A 16,033-nucleotide genomic window follows, 5' to 3' on the forward strand; every position below is an offset into this window, starting at 1 on the left:
AATGTACTTAGGAATTAGAAATTTTACATTGTCACTATATTATTAGTATCACTTGCATTATTTTATTTCCCTTCTTCCTTGCTACTCTACTACTTTTCACATTTCAAAATTATCCTTAGATATCTCTAATGTTGTTGTTTTGAGACATTAGAAGGTAGATGTGCAAACACAAAAGAAATCAATTAGCAAACAAATGGCAGCTGACTGTGTTCTTTCTGCCACATCACTGCCTTGTGGAATTTTGTCATCCAGTTAGATGCTGCTTTGGCCTTTGTTTGCTACTTCTTTGGTGACTTCAATAATCTATTTTTAATTTGCTCATTTTTCAGAGAGTATTTTTATTTAGCAAAATTTAGTGTGTTTCACAGTGCCAAGGAACTGTAACTATCTGGGCAGAAGTGAGCCAGGAAAAAATAAAAGGACTCAGACAATTAAGGAAAGCAAGAAATATCTTTGATCATTGAACCCTGGAAAAAGTAGCCAGGCATGGTGGCACACACCTGTAATCCCAGAGGCTGGGGAGGCTTGACAGGAAGATTGTTCAAAGCCAGCCTCAGCAATGGCGAGGTGCTAAGCAACTCAGTGAGACTCTGTTTCTAAATAAAATACAAAATAGAGCTGGGTATGTGGCTCAGTGGTTGACTGCCCCTGGGTTCAATCCCCAGTACTAAAAAAAAAAAAAAAAAAAAAAAACGTAAGTCCCTGGCAGGCAAAGAACCTTTACCTTCCATTTCTTCTTTAACTTCTCACCTATTTATGCTTTGCAAAGAATGAAACTCAGTTCCCAATTCATAACAAACACAATTCATTTTTACTCCACTCTTAGATACATGCCTCCTGTTTTCTATATACAGTATACTTGTATAATTTGGAGAGAATATAGGTATGTGGGTAGGTAGGAGGAGACTTTGATTCCCTCTAAAATTCTCTCCTGCCTCCATTCTTGTCCATCTCTGTAACTGGCTCATCCAGTCAAAAAAAACCAAGAAGTTATTTTTGACTTTGTCATTTCTTACCTGTATATCCAATCCACCTGCAATATCTATTTGGCTATTTCTAAATCATACCCTAAGTTTATCTCCATTGTTTCTGCACTCATTTGAGTCACATCATCCCTCACCTAGTAGTTGACAGCAATAGTCTCCAAACTGTTCTTCCTGTTCCCACTCTTAATGCTGTGCAATCTGTTCCTCACATGTCAGCCAGAATGGTCTTTCTTTCTAAAATGTAAATGAGAGTGTCACTTAAAACTTTTCAGTGGCTTCCTCATGTGCTTTGAATAAAACACCAACTCCTTACCATGTTTCTGTTTGACATAACGCCCTACCCTTCTCTGTGTCTTTCTTTTATAATTATCTCAGTTCACACTCCTTCAGTCACTTACATTCCTTAATTATATTCCTGGGAAAACAAGTTTGTTTCTATATTAGTATTCCCCAAAGCTCAGTCCTTGTCCCTGATGCCAATCCAATAACGAGGACGTGGTTTTGAGAAAAAGGAAAAAGTAGTTTTATTGCTTTGCTAGCAAAGGAAAAATACAGAGGACTCCTGACCCAGAGGCTACGATTCTGCCCATCAGCTGGAACAGGAGCTTTTAAAGAGGTGGTTCAAAGGCTATATTTCACATGTTCTCTGAGTTGTAATTTGTTAATTTGGGAAATAGTCATTTCTGAGATTTTCTGGTGCCATCCCCAAAGTCTTTCCTGTGGTGGGTGTGTGCTCAAGGACAGATAAATCTGCCTAAAATGGGGAAGAAAGGTAATCCTGTTTCCCCTGAGATTAGAAAGGGGGAGCTATTATTGTGTAGGAGGGAGACAAGAAGAGAAGGAAACATGTTTGTTTTAAAAATAAATTGTAATGGCAGAGCAGCAAGGACTATATATTCAAAGCATAAAGTGAACCACTGTTACATTTGAGTATGCACTTTCTCCATATTTACATGGTATTGCTTTCTTGTCTTTAAATTTTTGGCTGCAAAGTCATCTTTTCACTAAAACTTTCATTAGGCACCAAATCTAAATTAGCTAACATCCCCTCTTCTCCCTGCATTTTACTCTTTACATATCATATCTTTGTTTTATTCCCTTAAAGTATTGATACCTGATACGAACTTGATTATATATTTGTGTACTGGTTACTGTCTTCTCACAGACAAATGGAAACTCTTTAAGATCTGAAAATATTTATGCCCTGTTTGCTACTATCTCTTCAACTACTAGTGGGTACCAAACATGAATGGGTTGATAAATGAATCAGTATTTTCATATAGTTGTCAGCCACAAGTTTGCTTCATTACTTGATTATTTTCCATTTGCTACCTCTCAAAAACTATTTGAAGAGACTATTAAAATCCCTTTATCATCACTCACGTTATTGTGAAATTCTATTAAAGAAAAAGTATGTGATTTGGGTGTTAACTGAAATTTAGCATCAAATGCAGCTCAGGCAGCAAAAGGAGCTTAAGAGAGGTTAAAATTGCTGTTCAGTGCCTTTGAATAAAATCAATCAAAAAATGTATGGCATGTAAGTATTTTCTACTAGTAAAAAGGTTTTTAGATATTCTTCTTAAAAGATTTTAAAAAGTGTATTTCAAAAATACAAAGAATGTTTACTGATTTACCAGATTTCATTCACTGAGGAACAGGAACAGAGTGAACAGTCAGAGGACATATGTTCTAGTTGTTTAGAATCTGGAAGAGAAACACAGATACATTTATTTACACAGAAAATATATACAGTCCATATAATGATAATAATAGCTAATATTAACCAAATGCTTACTACTTACAAGGTTCTTCACATAGATTAACTTACTTGGTCCTTACAGCAGCCCAATGATGAGATTTTAACCCCCATTCTATAGAAGGGTAAACTGAGTCAAGGGGGTTAACTTGCCCATAGTTAGACACAGCTAATATGTGAACAGCCAATACTATGAAGATAATATAAGTGCAAATTTTAAAAATCTATAATTCATGGGGCTGGGGATGTGGCTCAAGTGGTAACTCGCTCACCTGGCATGCGCAGGGCACTGAGTTCGATCCTCAGCACCACTTAAAAATGGATGTTGTGTCCACCGAAAACTGAAAAGTAAATATTAAAAAGTTTTCTTTCTCTCTTAAAAAAATGTATAATACATTTATTTTGAGCACTTAGAATGGATTTTTGTGGATATCTATTCATGTATTAAGAAGAACTCAGATTTTTTATCTTTAAAAGGCAAAATTGCATGTTGTTTTCAGCATATAGGTAGTTAATTATAATCCAGACAAAACAATGTAGAAACCTCTAAGTCCAATGTCTACCATTAGAACTACTGATTTTTAAACTAGAAGATTTTCTGCATGCTAATACAGTTTTTTAATGTTGTTGACTTCAGGCAAAGTTTATAGGAGTGGTTCCTACTTTGGGAATAACTTTAGGCACAAAAGCAAAAACTATGAGTTAGCCACAAATAAATTAAGATTAAATGTACAGAAAGATGAATTCTAACCTTTTTTTTCCCTCAAAGCTCACTGATCTTTTAGTGAGAGAATGTTCCTAACATTCCTGACCTTTAAGGAAACAAGAAATTTTTCCCCAAATAAAGAAATTCACATGTTCATTAGGTTCCCCTCTTCCCAAGGCACTGTATTGGTGTTTTGCTCTCGGGAGGGGTGTTTTTTTGTCAGAGGAGTTGTTTTTGGAACGGGCAATGAGCACAGGGGTGCTCCACCACTGAGCTACATCCCCAGATCTTTATTTTTTTATTTTGAGGCACAATCTTGCTAAGTTGTTCAGACTGACCTTGAATTTGTGATCCTCCTGCCGCAGTCTCCCGAGTTGTTGGGATTACCCGTGTGCACCACATGTGGCACACTCTATTTTAAATGACAGAATAAAAAGTGCAAAGTGTCCAAAATGAATTGAGTAGATAAAGCATGAATAAATGATGTAAAATAATGTTGCTTTAGGGATTGTAGAGCAGTGAGGTTCTGCTAACCAAGAAGGAAAGACAGCACAAGTTCAGAAGGAAGGAAATTGGTGTGGGTTGCAAGGATATAGGAGGGACTTGGAGAGAAGGAACTTGAGTTGGGCCTTGGCACGGGAGTAATATTTAGCATAGTAGGTAAGAAGAGCTATGAAAACTATATAAGCAAAGGCAAGGAAGTAGGAACTGACATGTACTATTCAAGGAACAGTGAGTAGAAGAGTTTGGCTGTTGAGGATGTTCATGTAGGTGTAGGAGTAGTAAGAAATAAGGTCACCATGACATTTTTAGGGCAGACTGAAGAATCTTAGCTTTTGTGCAAAGGAGTTTGAATTTATCCTGTAGTTACTGAGGACTGAGGGCTTCTAAGTGGAGAAAGATATGTTCAGATGGGATGCTTGAGAGACACTCATTCAGCATGAATCTTGAAGATACAAGGGAGTGAAGAGGCAGTAGGCTAAATGATGAGGTAAGAGACTAATGAAATACAGCTTCAATTGATTAAATGGGTCTTGAGAGTTTAAAACCATACTTTAACACACTACTTTTGGGTTTGCTGTTTGAAAACTGAAATATACAAGTCCTTTATCAGAAAATTCTGTGAGCAATACTTCTGAAATAAACAGCCACTATCACTACTTACACTCCAGTCATCTTCTTAATGTCACCGTCAACAACTTTCACCTGGTTTATTTCAGTTGCCCTCCTCTCTTTCCTACTTTATTTCCAACATATAGTGTTTCCACTCGGCAGCCAAAGAATCCTCCAGAAATCTCCCATTCACATAGAACATCATTCACAATTCTGAGCCTGGCCTCAGAGCTGTCTCTCTGCCTCATTGCTCATCATTTTCCCCTCCTAACTCACTCTGCTGCCACTGTGCCGTCTTCCTTGCATATCTATGAACAAATGATGTAAATTAATCATCTCTTGCATGACTAATTCCCTCCCTTTTCACAGGAGACTACTCAAATGTTATGGGAGGATCTGGTCCCTAACCATCCTGTATTAAATAAAACTAACTCTTATCACTTCCATCTCCTTAAGTGTTTTTTTTAAATGTCAAGTTATCAGTCAACTATAATTTTTCCCACTAGAATATCAACTTCATGATATCCTCAGCCCCTAGAACAGGGCCTAAAATAGATGCTCAACAAATACTTGTTATTGAATTGTAAATTTTTGGATGCTTTGGAAAGTCAGAGAAAGCCTCTTTTCTTCCAAGGGACCCTAATCCTTGCTTTACCTCATTATTTGTCCCACTCTTAACAGTTGAGAGAATATCAGTCAGAAAACTGGCCTCTGTAAAAAAAAAAAAAAATGTAGATATTAGAAAACTATAAGCATTTGCCAGCTTGGATACTACTTATTTTTAAATTGAAAAATGAAATGCCCTCTTTTAATGGCAATAACATGATAATTTCATATGCCAGAGAATGCAGGAAGCTCATCAAAGTTCATGTTATCTTCTTTCCAATCTCTACATAGATTATACTTCCCAGCAGTTACATGGGGACATAGGACTAAGTTTCATCCAATGGAAAGTGATTGAAAACACGATGAGCCACTTTCAGGTCTGACCTATTAAAGAATAGAAAACAAAGCAAACCAAATGAAACAAAAGCCCTTTCTGAAGATTACCTTTTAGGCTCTTTCTTTTTCTGCCTTCTAAATATTGGAACTCAGGGAGACCTTGGAATTCACATCTTGAAGCTGGCATAACATCTGCCTGCCTAAGATCCTGAATGACAGCATGCAGTGAACTAATTGACTTGAACACCTGCTTGCTGATTTTGAAACAATACATACTGTGGTTTTATTTGTTAGGATGCCATATTTGGAACATACTTATACTAAAAAAAAAAGTCTTTGTTTATTTGAAGTCCAAATAAAACTGGGCTTTTTATATTTTTATTTGCTGAAGCTGTCTACCCTACAACAAGAAGAATCCCACTCAAAGTTCTTACATACCCACATCGAAACTTGTACGTGGATGTTATAACAACTCATGATAGCCAAAAGGTAGAAACAATCCAAATGTGTATCATTGGATAATCTACATAAGGAATATTATTTGATAGTAAGAAGGAGTGAAACACTAATACATGCTAAAACATTATTCAAAGTGAAGAAAAGCTGGTGGGGGGAGGGAGGGAGGGAGGCGTGTAGAGAGGGAGGGAGAGAGGGGGGGTGAAAGAGAAAAAGAGAGAGAAAAAAAACTATATCATTCCATTCATATGAAATTTCAGAGTAGGAAAATCTATAGAGATAGAATATAAATTAGTGTTTGCATAGAATGAGAATAAGAAGGATGGTGGATTAGAAAGGGTAATAGTTAATGTATTTATGATTTCTTCTTAAGGTAATAATGGTGTTCTAAAATTGACTGTGGTGATAGGTAGATATTCCAAAAACCACTGAATTGTATACTTTAAATTGGCTAACTTATAGTATGTTAATTATACTTCAATAAAGTTGTTTTTTAAAAATCTTTACATGGCTACATATCTTTACATGTTCTGGCCCCTGGATCAATGCTTTTTTGTCTTTGCTACCACATAGAAAATATTTAAGTACTGCAGAAAATGATTTTAGGGAGAGGGAGATTAAATTATAAGACAGTGGGGCAAGGAGCAAAAAGAAACACTTGGCTCTTGTTAGAAGTACTAATAGATAGAAACTTTTAAATGTAACTTATCTTGCAAATGTACATATGTAAATCATAATTATTTATCTATAAAGTTTTAAAATTTCCTCTTAATATCAGCATTATTTTCTACTACTCAAAACAGCCCCAAACTTATCACCATAATTAAAATAGATTCATTATGTAACTTTTGAAAAGTACATTGGGGACATGGGGTTTTATTTTTTTTTAATTAATTATTTTTTATCTATCTATCTAACTATTTATTTATTTAGGTAACAGGGATTGAACCCAGGGGCACTTAAGCATTGAGCCATTTCCCTAGCCCCTTTTTTATTTTTTATTATGAGACAGGGTCTCCCTAAATTGCTTAGGTTCTCAGTAAGTGTTGAAGATGCTCTTGAACTTAAAATCCTCTTGCCTCAGCCTCCCAAGCTCTGGGATTGTAGGTGTACACCACCATGCCCAGCTAAAAAAAAAAAAATTTAATAGTCACAATTCCTTATATATTTCTTAAAATGTGTAAGGCAATATAAACATCTTCATTTTTTTTCTAGCTCACACAATTGATATCACCATGACAACTTACCAGTGGAAGAGTACATTTGTTAAATTCTCCTACTATTTTATTTATAACATTCAGCTCCTAATGCTTAGCTCTGCGGTTCAGATGACAATGTAATAGGTTTAAAAGGTTTTTATGTGTAAAACATATGGATTCCTAAAGTGAAGTAAGCCACATGTCATTTTTACTTGAATAAAAAAGCAAGAATTAGAGTAATTACATTAAGCATGTATTTTTGTCATAAATAGATGAATTTTTCACTTTCTGGTTTCATTTATAAAAGTTTGAAATGAACAAAGATATTTTTCTTTTTAGGTATCAGTGAACGAAGTTAAACAATATTTATCACATATATTGGAACGAAGAAGATCAAGGAAAGTAATCAATAAAAGAGAAAATCTTTTAGGAAAGAAAAAGAAGCAACATAAATTAAAAATGAAGGGAATTCAAAATAAAGACTTCTTGAAGAGAAACAAAAATCATTGTAAGTAGAATATCCTCTGCCATATGATTTTAAAATGACTTCAGGTAATCGAAAGTCAAATTTTAGAGCTGTTTTCTGAGAAGTCTTAGGATATAGTCATAAATACATATACACACAAAAACATTATATTTTGTCAGATTCTGTCCCCTGTCTTAGAATTTGTACTAATGATATTAAGCAAGATTACCAATTATTTATCATGAGGGACAAATCACCAAAATTATGTGGATAAAATATTAATCAGTTATTCTGCTAATAGAAACTCAAACTTTAAAGGAATTCAAAATTAATATAGTATCCTATATTTCTAGAATAGCAATCTAAAACTCTCTCCAGTAAAAACACATTTGCTTAGTTAGATTTCTCTGCATAGATAAAGGTTGTAGAAAATATAAATGATGTCTCCATAGAGTCTATAACAGAATTTAATTGATGCACAATTAGAAATTTTTTTAATATTTATTTTTTAGTTGTAATTGGACACAATATGTTTATTTTATTTACTTTTATGTGGTGCTGAGAATCGAACCCAGGGCCTTGCATGTACTAGGCAAGCACTCTACCACTGAGCCACAACCCCATGCCCCACAATTAGAAAGTTTATCCAAAATCAGTTTCAACATTTGATTTAAGTCTAAACCAGGAAAACTTCCTCTTTTCTAAAAGACTATAAATTTCTATTTTATTAATATCTTTTCTAAAGAGAGGAAAATTTCTTTGGGAAAGAAATTAAGAACAAATGTTTCCTAAATTTATTTTAAATCTAAATCACATACACTAAAACATTTATTTGACATAAAAACTATGGTCTGCCTTTTTAAAAAATATTTTCTTAGTTGTAGATGGAACACAATATCTTTGTTTTATTTGTTTTTATTTATTTACTTGTTAATGTGGTGCCAGGGATCAAACTCAGTCCCTCATGCATGCTAGAAAAGTGCTCTATCACTGAGCCTCAACCCTGGCTCTGGTCTGCCTTTTATTTAGCATAGTTCTACTGAATGACCTTTCTAGTATAAAGCACTATAAAACTACTTCACCTATACTTTCCCTTCTCAGTTTTCTGATAAAATGAGGAACTAAAGACATTTGGAGCAATGTTGTACAGAAACCTACCAGATGTTTGCAGACTTTCCCCCAGTCATTTAAAGTTGCCTCAACTATACATTTAATTAGATAATTTCTGTTGGCTCTACATTATCACATTTTTCCAAAGTATTTCAATGACTTTACATCAATACATCACATATTCTTTTGTACTTGTATTTAATAAGTTTACATATTGTTTAATTAAAATCTGTAATTATAATAGCAGTACAACTGGTACACACAGGTTTGGGAACAAGTTCTTTTTGTAAACCACAAGGGGTAGGAAATAGAGTACACATATGTAATAGAGAGTATCTCACCTCCTGCAAGCATTCAGTGTCCCATGGACCTCAGTAAATAGGTTGGAGAGGAAAAATGTAAAGCATTGATTAAGTTGTCAAATAAAGTAAATAGAAGTTGTTTAAGAGAGATTCTGTTATTTAAAAGAGTAATGTCACCATTCAAATGAGATCTTTTTGCCATACACAGAAGTAGTTATCTTATGTCTAATAACAATATACAACAATCTAACTAATTGAACATTTTCTAAATTGTTTTAAGTGCTTTATTCAATTCATGATAAGGGGTACTTTGCTTAGCATTATAAAAGTATTTCATAGGGTAACTGGGATTCAAACTTGGATGGTATTGTCCCAAAGTCCTCCAGCTCTTAGGCATTGTGCCTTTCACAAAAACAGACTAGGATATCAAGAAATGTTAATCCCAAACTTCTCAAAATTATTTTGGGTAAATACTGAATGATATGATAAACATGCTGCAACTTCCAAATTTAGTAGAAGATTTTAAGGAAAAATAAATAATGACAAATAATTGAAGAGATTTTTATTTTAAAACTAACAGCTATGGTACATGCAAGTGGATTTCAAATTCACATCTTGAATTATCAAACCTAAGACTTCAAACAAATACCTTGTCTTACAGACCTCCAGGGAATTCATTCATCACTGCTGGCTAGTAAAGTACTTCAAGAACATTTGAGAAACCCTGTCTTATAAGTCATAATATCCACTCATCAAGATTTACATAAATTAGTGCTGTGGTTGTGGTTCAGTGTCAGAGTACTTGCCTAGGACATGTGAGGTACTGGATTCAACCCTCAGCACTACATAAAAATAAATAAGCAAAATAAAGGCATCGTGTCCATTCACAGCTTAAAATTTTTTTAAATTAAAAAAAGATTTACATAAATTAGAAGATATGTTGTTCTGACAGAAGCAAATACAGAAAAGTGATTGTTGCTAATAAGAGCAATAGACAGAAATTGAAAAACGTGGGATTCCAAAGGGGGAGATTAGTTTAGAGGCTTCTGGATTCTTATTGATGATCCTCGTTTCTCTTTTTCTTGAGATTCCTGATTTAACCGGATTTTTACATTTTCTAAATCTTTATATCTTTAAGGGTATCCCTCCAGCCACCTTTTATCTCCAAAAGGCTGGTTCACTGCTCAATTGAAAATTTGGCTCCAGCAGGAACCTGGAAATACCTACAAGCTTAGCTACTTGAAGTGTGAATAGGGTTTTTATAGAAAACAAATGACACTTTTAAATGGAGTCACTTGAGAAAAGTTTAATAAAGGGATTTTTTTTCTAAAGTTGTTTATAGGATGTAGGGAAACCACAGTTTCCCTTGGCTAATAACAGAAATGGTATCACAACCTCTGGATAAGTCCTGAAGGACCACAGGATAGTAATAGTTACTGGAATGCTGAAAAAGAAAGCAAAGGCATATAGACAAGGCTCTCTGACAGAACCACGCCCTTGGGTCACCAGACAAAGCCAGACTGCAGAGACCACACTGGGAAGTCAGGAAATAAATATCCCTCCCTCCCTCTCTGCCTACCCTTTATACCTCCTTGCTGGTGCCTTTGGCCAAACCTACCCAGGACTGGGAGGGGATGGGAGAACATTGGTGTGGTTCATATAAGCACAGGACAGGATGGAGTGGATCTAGAAAGGTAATTGGAAGACATCTAACACACTGGCTTTTCAGACAGGACAGATTAGATATCACAAACTAAAAGGACAAATGGCTTTTATGGGCACACAATATTCCTTTTTTTGGTACTGGGGATTGAACCCAGGGATGCTTAACCACTGAGCCACATCCCTAGCCCTTTTTTATGTATTTTATTTTTTTTAGAGACAGGATCTCACTGAGTTGTTTAAGGCCTCGCTAAATTACTGAGAGAAGTATAATTCTTAAAGACAAAATGACAGACCTTTAGAGTAAAAAGAGAACTTCAGAGGTCAAATAGTCTGATACCTTTTATCAGGTATCCCTGGCATTATGACACCAGTTTTACTTAAGTACCTGTGATCTGACCATATCATACAAGGCAGCTTGTGGTATTTTTTTTAAATATTTCTCTTCCTTACAAAGTTCTTAACTTACATTGAACTAAAATCAATTCCCAACAGTGCTCTTTGTCAGTGTTAAATTATGGCAGTTGGAGCTAGATATAACAATCCTGATATAGACTGGCCCATATGGAATACAGTAGAATACAGTGGAGTTGTGCCTACCTCACCAAGCACTGTGGCTTGTGCATATTGATTTTTAAGATCCTGTTAGTTATTTTTGGTGCCAACTCACAGCAATGAGGTATAACAAATTCAGGGCAAACTTAAACCTTTTCTCACTTATCAGTTAGGGTGTGTTCAACGAGACCTGGGAGAGACAGAGAGATACACTAATGGATTCATTATAGGAGGTTGGCTTATGTGATCATGGAGGATGGCTATGCAAGTAAAAAATCTGCAGAGTGGGTTGTTAGGAAAATCAGGCTGAGACCCTAAGGCATGAACTGAAACTATTGTCTATAGGTGCAATTCCCACCTTCATCCCCCAGGAAAGCCTCAGTTCCATTCTTAAAGCTTTGCCACTGATTGAATCAGGCCAACTCAGTTTCTCCAGGATAATCTCCACTTGATTACAGATTTTAATCAGATTCACAAAATACTTTCCTACAGCAACATCTAGATTAGTGTTTGATTGAACAACTGGGAACTGTAGCCAAGCCAAGTTGACACACAAAATTGATGATCAAGCCACATATTCCCTAATCTTTATGTGTTCATGTAAGCCTTTCCTTTTTTCTTTCTTTCTTTTTTTCCCCCTTGTGATCCTGGGGATTGAACCCAGGCTTTATGTATGCTAGGCAAGTGCTCTACCACTGAACTATACTTCCATTCCCCATTTAAGTTTTGAATTTAAATGTAAGGTTTATGCCTATTAAATTTCACTGTGATGGGGAATGTGGGTCAGTGGTACAGCCTGTTCTTAGCAAACTCAAGGGCTTGGGTTCAATACCCAACACCACAAAAATGAAAACTTTCACCGTGTAATTTTTGGATTTTTTTTTATTACATCAATCAATTCATTGCCTTCTAATCTTTGACTCAAGTTTCTGTTAGAAAGTTAGCAAGATAGGGCCAAATTTATAGAGTCTAAGAGCCCATAATAATCTACCATACATCTCTAGAATTATACTTACCTACTGATAATCAGATAGAAGCCTACATGTGATGAAATTGAGAAAATTTTGTTTATCAGAATGCACTGTATAGCATGCATGCCTGTGTTTGGAAAGCTGCCTTAATAACTATGTGTGGATAAAAGGAGGCCAGCATCCCCTCCTGATATCCCACCTCCCTCCCACACCGAAACTTCATGTCAGGTGGTGCTGATTCTTCAAGGATAGAAAAAAATCACTCTGCAGAGCCACAAAGAGGAATTTATTCATTTTGCTTTTGAAAAAGTAAGAAGAATGGGACAAGAAATATGGAGAGAGCAGATATAAGGAGTCAGAAAGAAGATAACTGTGCCAAAGTTGGGGAACCCCAATTAATATTTTTAAATCAGCCATGCCATGAGCATCATAGCTGTTTTTATTCCTGTGATAAATCACCTTCTCTTTTTGTTCTGTGAAATCTTAAGTCTGCTTTCTTCATAAATGCTTTGTAAGAAAGAATTTTCTTTCAGAACAACTCAAAGAGATGTTGATTTTTACTGTGGACCAGTGTGATACAGTCCAGGAACAGTCTTACAAGTGAGAAATCTTGGAACAATCTTACAATCGAGAATCAAGAGTTTAAAAAGGAGGAAACCATGAAAAAAATAACTTTCCTAGGGAATTCAAACTTCACAAGCTGTGGGATATAACCCTTCACATGAGGGTTATACATGATTACCAAGCTTACTAAAAATCTTGTTGAACTCTAGTCTCATTTTAACATTTAGTACACAGGATATCATTTTTAAAATTGGATACAGGTGTTCAATATAAATCCTATTTCCCAAGCCTGTGGTCCTTCACAAAAAAACAAATGAGACTTAACCTAATTTGTTCTCAAAAACCTTTCCTAATTCTTAGTGACCACATCACCTTAAGTGAAGACTCACAAATCACAGATAATATGTTCTAGAAATTAAAGAGATTAACGTTAAACTGAAGTTTCTAGAATATGGCATATATATTTCCACATCTTGAAAATGGGAATTATTCACCAATTTTGAGTCCTTTGCCAATTGTCCCTTAACCTAGAATTTTTCAAATGTAACAAATAGCCTTTGTACCTCCATTACTGAAAAACAAGATCTGTCCCTGGTGCTACATCTGTCATACAGTTAGAATGACTAGATATTTGCTAAATTAAATTGAGTTGAATTCTTCCTGTCTTGAGCGAGGGTGCAAATAGATCTCCTGACTCGATGCTCAGCATTCTCTCTATAATATACTATAGTACACATGCTACATAAAAGTAATAAAGCCTCATATTTTAGAGCACACTTGAATGATGTTTTATACTTGAACACGATGCTTTCCCATCTTTTCCACTCAGGGTATTTTAACCGTGTTTTTTTTTTTTTTTGAGTCAGAATTTGGTCTTAAAAAGTAATTTACTTATTAGTTTGTTAGTAAGACAAATCAATAACCAATCATGCAGTAGAAACAATGGAAGCTATTCCTGTAGGCCTTTGGAACACTACCTTCCATTCCTTCCTAACTGGGTCCTTTCTGGCATTCCTGGGAATTAATCATCATTGATTTTAGTGATCATACCCAGCACTATTGTGTCCTTGGTTTGAGGGGGGTGTTTGGAACCTTGTCTTAAGCCAGTCTTGGCATTCCTTTTTCTCACTTGTAAGATTGTCACTGAAAACTTGGTCTTGTCTCCTTTGCCAATTTAATAAGGAGAACGCCGTTGTGAGAAAAAGGAAAAGATTTATTGCTTTGCCAGCAAAAGAGAAGCACAGGGGACTCCAGTTCCAAAAATTCTATTTCGCCCCATCAGGGAGAACAGAGGGCTTTTTAAAAAGCTCTTTAAGGGCTGCATTCCAGGTGGGTCCTGATGGAGGGGTCCCAGATGCACACTGATGGTATGTTGAAATTCACTTGTTATTTGGGAGTTAGTCACTTCCTAGATCTTCTGGTGACATCTCCTTTTTGTGGTGGGTGTGTGCTCAAGGACAGATAACTCTGCCTTGGTTGGGAAAAGGTAATCTTGTTACCTGTTTAGGGAGAGTGAGAGGGAGAATTGGAAAAGAAAACATGCCCCTTTTAAAATAAGCAATGAGGGCTATATTCAAAAGGTGAAGTGGACCACTATTACAAGACTGGCTAGACTGTTTATCATTTGCATTCACTCTATTGATTTCTTTCTTTTCGTTTTTTTTTTTTTTTTAAGTATTCACAGCAGACACTGTGAAGTACTGTGCAGACCCTTCTTCAATGAGGGACTCCCTGCTCAGTTTCTGGGAGTGCAGTCTGCAGACAGCCTTCAGCCACTAGTTGGCAAAGGGACTGTATTCAGATGTAGAATGCTGCACACCCAAGGTTACTTCTCCCCAAAGACAGCCCCTTTCCAAGGGCTGATCAATGCAGATTACAAAGGCCTCACCCTACCTGGGACAACTCTGCAAGTCCATCTTAGCTCCAGAACACTCTGGAGGGTCAACCAGTGTTTTGTCGAACCCTCATCAGTTTCTTCTTCTTCTTATCCAACTTCTTCCCAGATGTGGTTCCCTAAGGCACTTCAACAGAGAGTGGGGAGGGACAGGGAGGAAACTGGAAGTTAAGGATGAGCAGCATCCCTCTTGGAGCACCCTCTTGAGCTGGAGGGGTCAGCCCCAAAGACATCAGCCAGGCTTAGGTTGGTACAGCTTTGAACAGTAAGAGTGTTTTTGGTAGGTGTCAATCCTTGGTGCTGGGGTAAGCTTTGGGGAAGGAAAACAAAAGGGGACAGCTATCAAGATTTTTTTATGCTACAGGAGAACAGGGTGGGGGATGGGGTTTGGGGGCCATGCAGAGGCAGTCACAAAGTCATAGCTGCCTGACACTGCTACAGAGTTTAAGGGGCTGGACCTCAGGGTTACAGATCAAATAGGGACTCCCAATAGTGTTAATTTCAAATTTCGCCTTGTCAGGGCTTCTCACCTGCCCTGCACCAAGGTGCAAGCTGTACCCGATTCTGAGAAGGAGTAACAAGACTCAAGCCTTCCAGGAGCACTTCTTAAACACCTGGACTCTCAAAAGTCTGCTCATCAGGGATCCAACTTATTCACCTTTATACCTTTCCTATTATTTAGTGAACATTTTTCTTCAAATCAACACACAGTTACATGTAAATGAATTGTTTTAAAAAGAAAACTAATAAACATCTTCCATGACAGCAAAATAGTGGGCTTAATCCAATATGAAACTCCTCCTGTTATAAATACCTAAAAAATGAGGCCCAATGTCTACCAAAATTTTGTTTTGTTTTTCCAAAGTAGAAAATGAGGCACAGGCTTGAGACAGACTGCCTAGACTTATGTCACCATCTAATGTATACCAATTACATGACCTTGGGAATGTTACTAAATCTCTGCCCACATATCACCCTCATCTGTAAAATGAAATGATACCCCCTTTCTCTTATAGTCAGTGAGAAGTAGAGACAGATAAGGAAACTGTCTGATAGGTGCTTTGCAATCATTAACTTCCATTATATTATATATATGATTATATCATATCATATTTGATTCTTCATTTGTTATATAAAATATACTTTTGCTAAATTAGGAGTTTTAGAACAGTGAATTAAATACTTGCAAGTCCCAATCCTTGTTATTTCAAGTTTTTTCTTAGTAGATATTTGAAAAGGAATATTTTTTTCTATTTATAATACAAGTAGTCTACCATTTCCCAGCAATATCACTGGAGGTCTTTATGTTTGACAACAATGATCTGGAGACAGTGTGAATAAACTTTGTTAT

The 16,033-nt window shown here is 36.0% G+C and overlaps 1 protein-coding gene across 1 annotated transcript in view; it reads left to right on the top strand.

Annotated features, from left to right (window-relative positions):
- Nucleotides 1–679: 679 nt before the first annotated feature.
- Nucleotides 680–16,033, top strand: part of Sel1l2 (SEL1L2 adaptor subunit of SYVN1 ubiquitin ligase) — a 67,461-nt gene continuing 52,107 nt past the window's right edge. Inside the window, exons 1-3 of the mRNA XM_077800205.1 lie at nucleotides 680–698; nucleotides 7,044–7,051; nucleotides 7,498–7,666. Of these exons, the coding sequence (XP_077656331.1) occupies nucleotides 7,618–7,666 (49 nt within the window). The 5' untranslated portion in view covers nucleotides 680–698; nucleotides 7,044–7,051; nucleotides 7,498–7,617. The remainder of the gene's footprint in view (nucleotides 699–7,043; nucleotides 7,052–7,497; nucleotides 7,667–16,033) is intronic.

Source organism: Urocitellus parryii, chromosome 6 (genome assembly GCF_045843805.1).
Source record: "Urocitellus parryii isolate mUroPar1 chromosome 6, mUroPar1.hap1, whole genome shotgun sequence".
Lineage (NCBI taxonomy): Eukaryota > Metazoa > Chordata > Mammalia > Rodentia > Sciuridae > Urocitellus > Urocitellus parryii.